This window comes from Moschus berezovskii, chromosome 24 (genome assembly GCF_049115385.1).
Source record: "Moschus berezovskii isolate FMDL1 chromosome 24, NW_MosBer_1.0, whole genome shotgun sequence".
In the NCBI taxonomy this organism is placed as follows: domain Eukaryota; kingdom Metazoa; phylum Chordata; class Mammalia; order Artiodactyla; family Moschidae; genus Moschus; species Moschus berezovskii.
The window spans coordinates 51,319,880-51,333,598 of record NC_142483.1 but is presented as its reverse complement, the minus strand read 5'-3'; the positions used below and the strand labels follow the sequence as shown (position 1 = coordinate 51,333,598).

Sequence of the window (13,719 nt, the reverse complement as noted above, 5' to 3'; positions counted from 1 at the left end):
GTTACTATTAGCAACCGTGGTAGCAGCTAGTACTGTTTCCATTTGACGATAAGACAGCTGGGGCTCCAAGAACGTTAGTTTAAGAGCCTACATGAGAGATTCAAATGCTGCATGAGAGATTTAATACCATACTTTTCCCACCCTACTGAGGCATAAGGGTCATGTTCAGTGATGCCTTTGTGATGGAGGTTGCTGGTAATAAAACAAGTTAGATCATAGCTTCTCCGTATCTTGCTACAGTAAATGAATGCCACTGCTGGGAGGTAAATTATTCCTTTGAACTATTCTCTAAGACACAGAATACAAGCTTTCCTCCTCAATCACTCTTGTTATTACACGGTAGAAATTGGAACACCTAAAACTGAATAATTGCTAGTGGTATGACTGAATACAGTGGAGTGTGTTAGAACAAACAAGGAAAACTGAAATTACAGTGTTCAAGTCTGAAGGAAAATATACCTTAATATATAATGGCTCTATTTCAGAGTCCAGCACACAATAAAATAACTTTCCTCTTTGAAGCTTTTAGTTACATTCTCACATAGGGCACAAATAGCATTCTCCAACTGGAAAACAAAAATTAAGTTACTGCTTTCAAAGTCCAGTCTTTTGAAGGCATTGCAGTCTTTCAACTAAGTGCTTATTGTCAAAGTGAAAAAGAGACTGTCCAACTAGTATTTACACAAACACACATATCCAGTAATTTATGGTGCATTTATATGTCACTTCAACTTTCTGTGTTTGTAATAGCAGATACTCTTTTGTTCAATGTGCCTTCAGGATGGGATTTTCAGATAATACCTCCTGAAGAGTTTCTAGGATTTGTCCTGCCAAGGGTTTTCTTGTTGCTTTTCTTGGCTGAATGTCAGGTTCTCATAGTTCCTTATTTTATCATTTCATTATCTTGAAGTGCGCTAGTGGTAAAGAACCTGCCTGCCAATGCAAGAGACATAAGAGATATGGGTTCCATCCCTGGGTCAGGAAGATCCCCTGGAGGAGAGCATGGCAACCCACTCCAGTATTCTTTCCTGGGAAATCCATGGACAGAGCAGCCTGGCGGGTTATAGTCCATGGGGTCATAAAGAGTCAGACACAGCTGAAGCGACTTACCACATCCCCAAGTGCATCCTCTTGCCAGTGAAACAATCAAATAAAAGGAGGAAATGTTTGTATCAAGTCCAGAAAGAGTGAAACTAGGCAGGACTTCCTCGAGCCCGAGGCAATCACTCTACTGCTTGGACCCTCAGGCTTCTTCTCACCTGTGAAATAGATGCTCACCAAATCCTCTTTCAGCTCTTGAATGCTTTTCTACACCATCAGTGAAACCACTTCAATTAATTATGTGAATAAGTCACTACTGATTTCAGCACGTGTGTGACTGATGATAAAACAGAGTTTATTCATTAATTTCTTTAATGCATGTTTATTGGGCACCAAACCCACAGCTGGTAACAGTGGCAAATGGCCAGACTCGGTCATTAGCCTCACTGAGTTCATAGTTCAGATGGGAAAAAAAAAAATCTCAAGTAATAATTCTGATAAGTACTGTGAAAGGTAACAACAGAGTGCCATGAAAAGACTAATAGGTAAAAATATAACTTAGACAGGGAAAGGGGAATTTCTAAGATGCCTTCACTGAAGAAATGACAAGCCACCCTAAGGATGAGGAGCAGTGAGGAGGGACAGGCACAGCGTTCCACACACACAGCATGTGTGTGGGCAGCAGGTGTAAAGACTCCCGGAGAGTCAAGAGCTTGTGCATTTAAGGAACTTGAAGAAGGCCATGTAGCTGTACCCTGGTGAAAGCTCCCACCAAATCGTACAAAGTCTTGCCACCACGGGAAGCATTTTGTATAACATCAGAAAGGCAGGGAGAAGCTCCTGAGAGACAGGTAAGCAGGAGGAGGGGATTTCAGTGCGTTTGTCCAGCCTTTCTACACACCAGGGAGGAACATAAAAACAGGTAAAGACAGTTCAGTCCGGAACTAGTCCAGACAAGGGATGGTGGTGGTTTGGATGAGGAGGAGGAGGTGGAGGTGGATCTTAACGTCTCTTGAGCTCTCCTCACTTTGGACTGTAGCCCGCCAGGCTCCTCTGTCCATGGGATTCTCCAGGCAAGAATACTGGAATGGATTGCCATGCCCTCCTCCAGGGAATCTTCCTGACTCAGGGATCAAACCCATGTCTCCTGATTGCAGGCAGATTCTTTACCATCTGAGCCACCAGACCTGCCTGCCAGCTACAATATGCAGAGGGAGACCTATGGCCTCATGTGTCACAGTATATGGACATACTAATTCCTATTGAAGGAGGCCCTGTGCCTTTCTAGCTGGTCTTCTTGGGCAGCATTCAGCGTGATCCATAGGAGGTATTCACACATCCCTTTGCTGACAAGCTTTTAGGGTGCAGGCCTCGTGTCTATGGCTATGTCTTCCGGACAGGCTGCCAGGACCACCAGTCACCCGTATCTCTCACCTTTACACTCTCCCAAGGGTGTGGCCTCAGCCCTACTTCCAAATCTCCTCCAAACCCCTCTCAGTAGGAGGAGGCTGAGGAGAAAGCGCCACATTCTTCTCGTTATGTAGAGAAGGGTCGTGTTAGGGATGAAACTCTGAATGCTCCAACAGCTCTGCAAAGGAGCGCTCCCTCCAGTCTCCCACCTCCCTTCCCCTTTCCTAATAGGATTGGATTGCTCAGTCACTGAGCTGTGAAATGCATTCCGGCACCAAATGTTTAAGGCCCGCCTGGAAGCCAAGCACCTATTTCCCTTTAATCAATCAGAGCAGATAGCACCTCTTGCGCCACCTATATCCTCTGTCCTGGACTCAGTGGAGACACGACACAGCCCATTTTAACATCCTCTCCTTGTCTCCTTCTAGCTGCTTTCTGAAACAACAAATGAGCTCCACCCCCGTCTTCCTGAAGCGGCCACATCCAGCTGTCTGGTCTGTCCTCCCCGTGCCGCTCCAGCAGGGCTGCCATGGGCCTGGTGCAGCGACACAGTTGCCTGGGTGCCTCTCTCCTGTCCTCCCCTCCTCTGCCTTCTTCCTTCTCACTGTGCTGTGGCACCCTGTCCCAGGACACTAAGTGACTCGCTCCAGAGGTGGTTTAATTGCCACCCACTGCCCTTCCTCCTCCCCCAGGACAAGGCTGGTGTCTGATTGAGCCCTCTCCCCCCACCCACTTCAGAGCCTCATCAGCCCTGATTTCACACAGACCACGCTGTTCCCCCTGTATTGGGCATTTTCCAGAGAGTTTGCCCAAGAGTTCAGACTCTGTGATAGGAATTCAGGTAGATGGACAGAATGTCTGGACTTGGGCTAATTAGTGAGGTACATAAAAGAGCAGAAATGTGACCCATGGGAAGAGCCAAGAAAGTGGGATTTGCGAGTTTGAATTGAGTGAGTGAGGAAAGCAGAGAAGATTGAGGTTTCCTGGAGAAATGAACAGGAAAGGAGTGGAGGGAAACCAGAGCTGATACTTTGCATAGGAAATAGGGAAGAAGGTAAAAGAATTTACCATAATATTTTGTCCATTTTGAAAGCTTTGTACAAGTCACAGTAAAGAATTCATACAAGTAGCTGGGAAAGTACATTGTGTCCTAACCAAAGCTCACCATGTATCCAACAGGAACAAATGCTAAGCATGGACTGCGCTGCAAGGCCTGTAAGATGAGTGTCCACCACAAGTGCATGGATGGCCTGGCACCCCAGCGGTGCATGGGCAAGCTGGTAAGGGCTTGTGCCCACAGTGTACCCTGGAACCTCTGCTCAGGGCACTTGCCTGCCTGATGAAATCACAAAATCACTCCATTCAAACTTCTTCCTGGCAGCACCCTGAGAACTGGACACCAGGAAGCACCACTCCACCCCACCCCGCCCCAGATCTCTGGCTGGTCAGCCTGGCTTCCTAGTAGGATTGAGTAAGGAGGAGCTTTATCAACTGAAGAGGTGCAAGTTCTGTGTGTAGAAAAAACACAGGGTCTGTAGTAAAGTGGACAACTTGTCTTGGGTCAGGACTTTGTCAGTGTTAGCAAGTCCCACATCCCGGGACTGTCCAGGTTTTGAAAGTAAAAGTCAGGTATCCGAGGAACCTCCTCAGTCCCAGTTTAATGGGCTGACGGCTCAGAGGATATCAAGAATGAGATGGAGATTAGCCACCCCACAGAACTGGAATAGTAAAAATCTACACTACTCTCGTGGATCACGATGGCCAAACCCAGAGAGGGAGCCTCGGCCTGGCCTGTGCTGGCTGACTGTCCCAGCTCAAGAATGGGCTTCCCTGCTAGTGCTACACAATGATAGAAACCCAACTGAAACACTTTTGAACATATTTGAAACTAGGATGGCCAAAGAATTCTGTTACTAGAAGGGACAAAGAATATCTGCCCTAGGTCATGATGGCTGATCCAGAAAAACTTAACATCCGTCACAGGGAAGAATTCTGTCGTCCTCTACGACTCCAGGGAAAGCACCTAGGATCAGTAGGTTCCACGTCTTAACAATCAGAGATCATGTCACGAAGGTCCTCTGTCCCGGGTTAGTGAGAGTTCCTGCCCCCCACGTCCCAAGCAGTGTTCACCGGAGGAACGCTTGCCAGGAACGTTGGAGAGGATTCTGGGATTCTTGTAGGGGCAGGGCCCTGAAGTTCCCTTTGGATCCTGGGGTACAGGAAGCCAGGATACTTAGAGTTCCTCTGTGTACTCTTGACTGGCAGTATCCAAAACCCCTGCCTCACTTGCTCCCCCAGCCTTTTCCTCCTCCTCCCATGGTGATTCCCACAGGCCAGGGCAGAGACCATGGATGAGAGGTCAGGAAAACAGAACGGGATCAGGAACACAGAGCTCATCAGACATACGAGGGACTTGAGGTCTCCCTGTGAGGTCCGCTTGCCCACGCCCAGGCCTTTGAATGAGTGTCATAAACCACGTGGGGAGACAATGCATGAGGGTCCCTTGTGCATTGTATCCTAGGGGATAACGAGCCCAGTGGAAAGGAGGCGGCAGCAGGCAGCGTGCCGGGAGAGGCAGGACAGGAGGGCAGGGCCGGGGGGCCTGCTTTCTGGAGGGAGTGGAGCTTGCTTATTGAAAGCTGTACCTCCCCGCCCCCGCCAGGAAGAAAGCACAGGCCATGTCAGCATCTTAAAGGGCGACAGGGAGGCGTCCCTAGAGAAACCAACTGGTTTCATTTTTAGAGTTCACAAATGGTTGTCTCCGTTTCAGCAGTGACACTGAACCCTTTTCTTTCCCATTCTCTGTCTCCAGCCAAAGGGGTTTCGGCGTTACTACAGCTCCCCCTTGCTCATTCATGAACAGTTTGGATGCATTAAAGAAGTTATGCCCATTGGTGAGTTGAGACCTGGCTGGGTTGAGTGGGGTTGAGCAGCAACATCCAAGCTGACGGCGGCTCTCCTCCCGGATCCCAGGGCCACAGCCGCAGCACAGGAGTGGCAGGGGGCAGGACGGAGTGCATTCATTTGGTGGCTAACTGGGTTATGGTCGTTTGTTTTGCTGGAGGGGAAACTGAAGGTGGACCAAATTCCCCTGAAGTTTTTTCCCTTTCCCTGATGAAACTTGAGAGACACCCAGGTCCCAAAGGCTGCTGACATGCTGTGCCAGCTCTCAGCACCATGGCAGAGTGGAAGCAGCATGGCTTCCCCTAGACCTGGGTCAGAGCCCAGCTCCCCCACTGGCCAGCTGTGTATCTGAGCAAGGAACTCAACCTGCTGGACCCTATACACTGAGAACCAGCAGTGGCTGCTTTTCATAGTTTTTTGTATACGAAAATAAGCAGAGATACATTATAAGACCAATGCGTGGAAGGAACTCAGTGAATATCAGTTATTCTTTAATGAGGACAAATAATGTCTTATGGATATTTCTGGCTTGAATGTATTCTTCAGCAGTATCTTTCAACTTACTTCTATGTTTTCTTTCTTTCTGAAAACCTCTACATTTATGTTTGCCTTTTGGTGGAGGCAGGGGGAGCACGTTTTAACCTAGAAATTTACAAACTAGAAAGCTTTTAATTAGACATTCAGGAAGCCTAGTAATGTGACATTCTTTCCAAACACTTGCCTCCTCCTGCCAGCTTTGTGTCACGAGATTTTGTACCTTGGCAAGCAGAGCACCTTTCACTAGAGGAAATAAAGCCAGTCTCTGGGAAGAACCTTGGCATTGGAGTCCTGGGGATGGATAACAGAGAGCCAGCCAGTCAGGGAACATTCGGGAGCAGAGACAGCTGAGAGCAGTGGAGCACATGTCATGTCATGGGCGGGAGGTGCACATTCCCAAGGATACTTGACCACAGAAGCCTCACTTCCCCCAGGGTCTCCCGGGGTGAGCGGGTCTATTATGCAGAACCTACTTCTGGTGTCGTTAACCCAGAAGGTGTGATCGGTGATTGGCTGTGTCCCCGACCGTGACCTGAGGAAACCCTGTCTCAGATGAGCTTTCTCTTCTGTCGCAGCCTGCGGCAATAAGGTGGACCCTGTGTATGAGACCCTCCGCTTCGGCACCTCGCTGGCCCAGAGGACAAAGAAGAGCAGCTCCGGCAGCGGCTCCGACTCGCCTCACAGAACCTCGGTGATTGCCTCCTCCTCCCTCGGGGCACCCGCCGTGGTCCCGGGCAGGGCAGACCTGGAGCAGCACAGAGCGCATCAGGCGGGGAGTCTGCGGGGGTCTCGCAGCCTCCAAGGGGGCTCCGAGTGCCTTGGGGCACTGAAGGGTAACTTCCTGTGGCCAGCCCCCAGAGATCCTCAGAGACCACACTCTTGGCCTCGCAATCCTGACTCTCCCCCGTGTACCTCTCTCCCTCCCTCCATTAGACAGCATATCTGCCAGCATGTAGAAAGGTTTGACCCAAACAAGGGGCAGAAGCTGAAAAGTCCCAGCTGTGTCCAGTTCTCCTTCCAGCGACATCCCACTTCAAGAATACAGCCCTTTCTCACATGTTCTGTCCTTTCTCTTTAAGGCAAGATCCACCCTTTGATTTCTTTCACACAAACACTGCTCTCCCCAGAGGCATGGGGCGTTTCCCTCCACGGGACACATCACCATCCCCCCAGCACCTCTCCCACGCTTAGGAATAGTAGTAATGAAGTCGCTCAGTCGTGTCTGACTCTTTGTGACCCCATGGACTGTAGCCCTCCAGGCTCCTCTGTCCATGGAATTCTCCAGGCAAGAATACTGGAGTGAGTTGCCGTGCCCTTCTCCAGGGGATCATCCCCACCCAGGGACTGAATTGCAGGCTTTACTTCCATCTGAGCCACCAGGGAAGCTCCTTCATTTGAGCTGACCTAAAAATGAGTGTTCTGTGCATCTCTGTGACCTGGTGTCATCATCCTCTCAGGCTGTCCTAACCAGAATTTCTGTGAATGCCCCAAGATGCCACCCAGCTCCGTAGCAGAGAGAAGGCACCTCAGAGATAGGTCTGACCTGCCCACATCAGCAGCAATGTCCACTCCTGCGGTTCTGAGCTCTGCTAGAACTAACTCCACTAACTAGTCGGTTAGCTAGTTTTAGCACAGAGACATCCCAGGGAACACTCAGCAGGAGGCAGTGAACGTTTTCACCTCTGAATTTGTGACTGGTGTTTGGAGCAGGAGGAACATAACAGGAACACTTGAGGGATGTCCAGTCTGCTTTCGTGTCTGTGTCACAACCCTACAGACTGGTTTTAGGGGCAAAAAAGCATAATTTTCTGTATGTCAATAACTTGTTGGTTCATCATAGTCCACTTATACTTCCTGGCACTGTTTCCACCAGTAAATATCTCCTGGAATTTTGTTCTGTGAAGGCATCGTTCTGAGAGCTGCGGGGAGACAAAGACAAATCAAATTGTGCTTAAATATCTGTCACTTCACTCTTTCCCTGGAGCCCAACTTGCCTTGGTGGAAGCAAACAGAAACAATTGATCACTACTTTAAAATGACTTTGCTTCCTTCCTGCAGGGTCAGTGGTAATGAACTTCAGCCTCTTGCCATTCTGGCAGTGTTGTTATGTCCTGAAGCGAACATATTCCCACGGAGCAAAGGTTTCTTTTCTTCCAGGGCTATAGAGGCATTTGCTTTACATTGTCGGGAAGTGGCTGCCTGGCTGTTTCTAAATTATTAGCTTTCCTCTCAGCTTTCAAACGCTGTAGAATATAAAAGGCTTGATGGTTTTGGGAAAGCCAACAGAAACAAAATTCAAAAACTTTCTAGGAGTTGGTTAGCTCATTTAGGAATGACCTTCAGTTTTGTGAGATTAAATTAACATCATAATAGCAACTTTTCTTCAGAAGCAGTGAGCTTCAGAGGAGAAGGATCCAAGTGACTTAGAGACCCTGTGACATTTATTTTTTTTCTTCTTTCCGATGTGTCATGAAGGGAAGAATGGCTGAAACAAATCTTAAAGCTAAACTGTAACAAGAAATTAGTCTCAGAAAGGCAGCACTATAGGACTTTAGAGCTGACGAGAAGAGCTAGGAAGGCCAACTCGTTCCTCTCTGCTGCTGCTGCTGCTAAGTCACTTCAGTCGTGTCTGACTCTGTGTGACCCCATAGACGGAAGCCCACCAGGCTCCCCCTTCCCTGGGATTCTCCAGGCAAGAACACTGGAGTGGGTTGCCATTTCCTTCTCCAATGTGTGAAAGTGAAAAGTGAAAGTAAAGTCGCTCAGTCGTGTCTGACCCTTAGCGACCCCACGGACTGCAGCCTACCAGGCTCCTCCATCCATGGGATTTTCTAGGCAAGAGTACTGGAGTGGCTTGCCATTGCCTTCTCCGCGTTCCTCTCTAGTGAGACGTAAACTGTTTCAAAAGTATGTGACTCTCCTCTCAGGCCCCCTGAATTCCTCTTTTAGAGAGGTGAAGGGCTTTTCTGGTGGTCCAGTGGTTAGGACTCTGTGCTTCTACTGCAGAGGGCGCAGGTTTGATCCTTGGTTGGGGAACCAAGATCCCACATGCCATGTATTATGGCCAAAAAATAATAAGAAAATAAGCAAAAATAAGCATCTCCCAGTGCTTAGGAGATGAATCTAGAGAATGTTATATTTAGTGAAATAAGTCAGAGAACGACCAATACTGTATGATATCACTTATGTGTGCAATCTAAAAAATAATACAAATGAATGTATATGCAAAACAGAAACAGACTCACAGATATAAAAGCAAATTTTTAGTTCCCAAAGGGGAGAGGGACAAATTAAGCCTATGGGATCGACAGATACAAACAATTTTAAAGTAGATAAGCAGTTAGGATACACTGTATAGCACAGGGAATTATAACCATTATCTTGAAATAACCTTTAATGGAGTATAATCTGCAAAAAATACTGACATTTTATGTTGTACACCTGAAACTAATGTAATATTGTAGATCAACTCTATTTTAAAAAAGAGCATGGACTCTGGAGACAATGCCAGAGGTCTAACCCCAGCTCTACCACTTAGGAACTCTGAGCCCTCGAGTTGAGTTCTCTCTGGGCTTCAGACTCCTATCTGAAAAATAGGACTATCATAGAATTATTGTGAAGCATAAGTGAGACAATTCATATAAAGTACTTAAAAACAGCACGTGATAGATGATTGGCTATATAATTAGCTATTTAGAGTGCTGCTTTATTGTTGTTATTTCTGTAACCTAAATAATGACTATGAAAAAAAAAGTGCAAATGTTAGTCGTCCAGTCGTGTCCAACTCTTTGTAACCCCATGGGCTCTAGCCTGCCAGGCTCCTCTGTCTAAGGAGCTCTCCAGGTGAGAATACTGGAGTGAGTAACCATTTCCTCCTCCAGCAGATCTTCCTGACCCAGAGATCGAACCCAGGTCTCCCACATTAGAGGCAGATCCTTTACTGTCTGAGCCCCCACAGAAGCCCTATAATGACTATAACTCTTCATGTACATAAGAAAGGGCAGAATAAGTATTGATGTTACTGAAACAATTACTTTCTGCAGTAATGGAAACAGCCTTTAACTCGTACCTAAGTAATGCAACCCTCAAAAGTGCATCTTGTTCCCCAGAATTAGTGTTCAGCACTCACCTGGAAAGAGCTATCGTTCTCCTGAACATTTTAAGTAACAGGAAGTGGGCAGGAATTCTGATTTCTCTCTGTCGTCTCTTCCTGGGAAGCAGCCTAACTAGCCGGTGCATATAAGCACTCATTCACCTCTCACTGAGCACCTTTCTTGTGCCAGCCCCCGAGTCTGCCCTGGACACCAGGAGGGAGAGACAGTGCTCAAGAGGGAGTACACAGCCTCTCTGAAGTTAGCCAAACAGACCAGAGTGCAACGATGTGATGCTTCAGACACTATCTTGCAAATTCCACCTTAGTTCTTCTACTGGCGTCACAGTCTCTACTCACTGAGTCACTGAAATGACATTGCTCTTTCGCTGCTATCCTCTCTTTTCAAGACTTCAGATCTCGTAGAGGTTCCCGAAGAGGTTGACGGGCCAGGAGACGGGTATGACCTGCGGAAGCGGAGCAACAGTGGTAAGTCGGGGCGTGGGGATCAGGCACCACTGCCCAGCGCGAACGGGAATCTCCTCCATCATCCAGGTTGGCAGGCAGGCTCACATGTCCTCCAGGCCCCTCTCTTTCTCGGCCACCTCTGGAATTCCAACTGGAGAGTGTTTGATAATATGGAGAGGAACAGATAAATTTTGGTGGATTTCAGGAATTCAGTTATAACAGTCCCTGAGCTCTGTCTCCTGAGTTCTCATGCTGTAAGGACATGGAGGTCCTTACAGACCTTTTTGTTAACATGTCACTTCCCCCACTGACCTATACTGGATGAACAGGACATCCCAGAGAGAAAACACCGGAAGTACTCACAGTGACATGCCTGCTTCAGTGAGGGGTGGTGCTGAGGAGTGTGGGCCTCCCCTGGGCTCCTCCCCAGCAGAGATAACTAAGATTCAAAAACTGATCTGCACAGTCGAGACAGATATTCCTTATTAATATCATTTAGTTTTCTAACAGCATAAGCCCGTTTTAAAATAATTCCTAGAATACTTGTTAAATACTAACTACATGCTACCGCTGGCTAACATTGAGAATCTCCTCTTAGCTTAAAGAAACATAACCAGCACTTAATACTTGAATCTTGATGAGCCTCTTTGATGTCAACAACTACTTAACTTCCTCTCATTTATTCAAAAAAAAAATTATGAAGTGTTTCCTACCACCAGCAAAACTACATATGTCACAAAACTGTGCTCAGGTCACTCATAACCCAGCAATGCTGCAGGCCCTGACCTGTGTTGTTACTTTGGGCTGAATGCCTTCTCCAGGCAGAAGTTACCTCTCACGGCTCTACTCCCCATGTGGGAAGCACCGGTGCTGCCTTGGACAGATTTTCCTCTTGCCTGGTTGTCCCTGCCTTCTCCAGACTGGAAGCACAACTTCTTCATCAAATACCCTGTAGCTGCCTTGTCAGCAGCTGTCATACAGTGAGGTACCATTTCCACTTCTTTAGCTCTTCACGTCTCTTCTCCAGTTAGGATTGTGCTTCTGTGATTCCCACAGGCAGCACCCCATGACCCTCCTTCCTAAATAACCGTCAGCGTCTATCAGGGCCCCCCTCTTGCCAAGCCTGTACACAGCTGCTAAAGCACACCACTAGAGTAAGAGGCCTTTGGCATCACATGGGGAAAACTGTACTTTGGGATCCATGCAGATATCCAGGGAGCACTTAGCAGTGCCATGAGGGAGACAGATCAGAGCGCGCCAGCTGCCGGGGCCCTCAAGGCAGAGCCATAACCCTGCATGCCCCCAGTCCAGGTCTGTCCAGCACTGCAGATCCAGCAACTGAATTGGGGCCAGCAGCCCTGGAGTTCATCAGTATCTTAGGACCACACTCACCGGAGGCTGGAGGATAAGCCAGAGGTGCGTCTCAGTCCTTCAGGTCTGGTCATCTGTTCTTCCCCTGAGTCTGATTCTGCCCGTCTCCTGCCCCTGACAGTGGGCTCCCCCAGGGGCTCAAACGGTAAAGAATCTGCCTACAATGCAAGAGACCCGGGTTCAACCCCTGGGTTGAGAAGATCCCCTGGAGAAGGAAATGGCAACCCATTCCAGTATTCTTGCCTGGGGAATCCCATGGACAGAGAAACCTGGTGGGTCGCAAAGAGTTGGACATGACTGAGCAACTGACACCTGCCCCAGACGCTTTTCGCCAAACCACAGGTGGCCTCTCATCACTAACTGCACTGGAGGTATTTGGTCCTGGGCCCCTGCCTGTTCTGAAAGTGAAGGCTGGGCTTCACTAGTGATCGTGTGGCCTTCAAGAGACCTCGCCTCTCTCTGCTTTAGTCGCTTCACCTCTCAAATGACGATGCTAATAACACCAAATCCATAGAGCCTTGTGATCTTTCAATGAGATAGTGAATGTAAACACTACCCATTCAATGATGACTCTGAAGCTTCATTCCCAGCATTAGGCCTCTTGGCTGCCTCTGATGCCTGTAGCCTACTGGACGTGGCCATGTGAATGGAGGACAGGCATCTTCAAGCTAACGCACCCAAGTGGACTCTTGAGTCCCTCACTTGCCTCCCCGCCCAGCCACCCACTGAAATTGGCTCTTCTTCATGGCTCCTACTCACTTGTACGAATGTCATCCTGCTAGATTATCAGGCCAAGGCTTTTGGCATCATCCTTCTTCTCGCTCCTCCTGTCCAGTCTGTTGGCAGATTTTATCTGCTGGTCTTCAGAATCACACCAGCGGTGTGCCCACCGCTTCCCTCTCTGCCTCCACCAGCCTGATCCAGCTTGATGGATGCTGTCAACCATTCCTCAGTAGATGAGGTCTCTGTTTGCCCTGGGGATTTCTTTACTCAAAAAGTGGTCTTCTAGGGAATTCCCTGGTAGTCCAGTCAATGCAGGGGACATGAATTCAATCCCTGGTCCAGGAATATCCCACATGCCATGGAGCAACTAAGCCCATGCGCCACAGCCACTGAGTTCGTGTTCTAGAGCCCATGTGCTGCAGCTTCTGTAGCCCAAGCTCTCTAGGGCCCACGTGCTGCAACAAGAGAAGCCACGGCAATGAGGAGCCCATGCACAGCAATGAAGAACAGCCCCTGCTTGCTACAACTAGAGAAAGCCTGCATGCATCAGCAAAGACAGCACAACCATAAATTACTTTTTGTTAAAGGGGGTCTTCTTAGAGTTTTAAATTATGAAAGCCATATTTAAGGATCATCACCCTGAAGCACTGTTGCTGTTATTGAAGTCATCATGAGGTCACAGAGTGTCAAAGATACAGTCTGGAGCCTCACTACTTCACGTGCGGCCCATGGACCAGCAACCTGGGCAGAAATTGAGAGCCCATGAGAAATGCAGACTCTCAGGCTGCCCCAGCCCTACAGAATCAGAATTTGCAGATGAATCTGTGGTTCACATTTTAGTTAACATTTGAGAAGCAGGATTAGAGACCATTTAGTCCAACACCCTCTCCTCCAACATACACACACAGGGATACATAAGACATAACACACACAACAAATACCAGATAGATTAAGGAAACTGAGACTCTGAGTAATACACTCAAGAACACAAGTTGATTATCTGCTGTCTCTTTTCCACATTAAGGGGCATTTTCACAGTCTTATTCAAAGAAATCTGTTGAAAGAACTTAGCAAACAGTAAATCTCTAAAACGCTTTAGAGATCTATTAAATATTCCTTTGATCAGCAGCAGCTTTCTTCACATGCCCTCTTGGAAGCAAGGGTGAGTAATTATG

The 13,719-nt window shown here is 48.0% G+C and overlaps 1 protein-coding gene across 2 annotated transcripts in view; it reads left to right on the top strand.

The window, feature by feature from the left end:
• Nucleotides 1-13,719, top strand: part of STAC (SH3 and cysteine rich domain) — a 123,585-nt gene that overhangs the window by 68,225 nt on the left and 41,641 nt on the right. For both annotated transcript variants that reach the window (XM_055414678.2, XM_055414677.2), the window contains exons 3-6: nucleotides 3,631-3,731; nucleotides 5,264-5,345; nucleotides 6,468-6,583; nucleotides 10,393-10,471. In XM_055414678.2, the coding sequence (XP_055270653.2) occupies nucleotides 3,631-3,731; nucleotides 5,264-5,345; nucleotides 6,468-6,583; nucleotides 10,393-10,471 (378 nt within the window). The remainder of the gene's footprint in view (nucleotides 1-3,630; nucleotides 3,732-5,263; nucleotides 5,346-6,467; nucleotides 6,584-10,392; nucleotides 10,472-13,719) is intronic.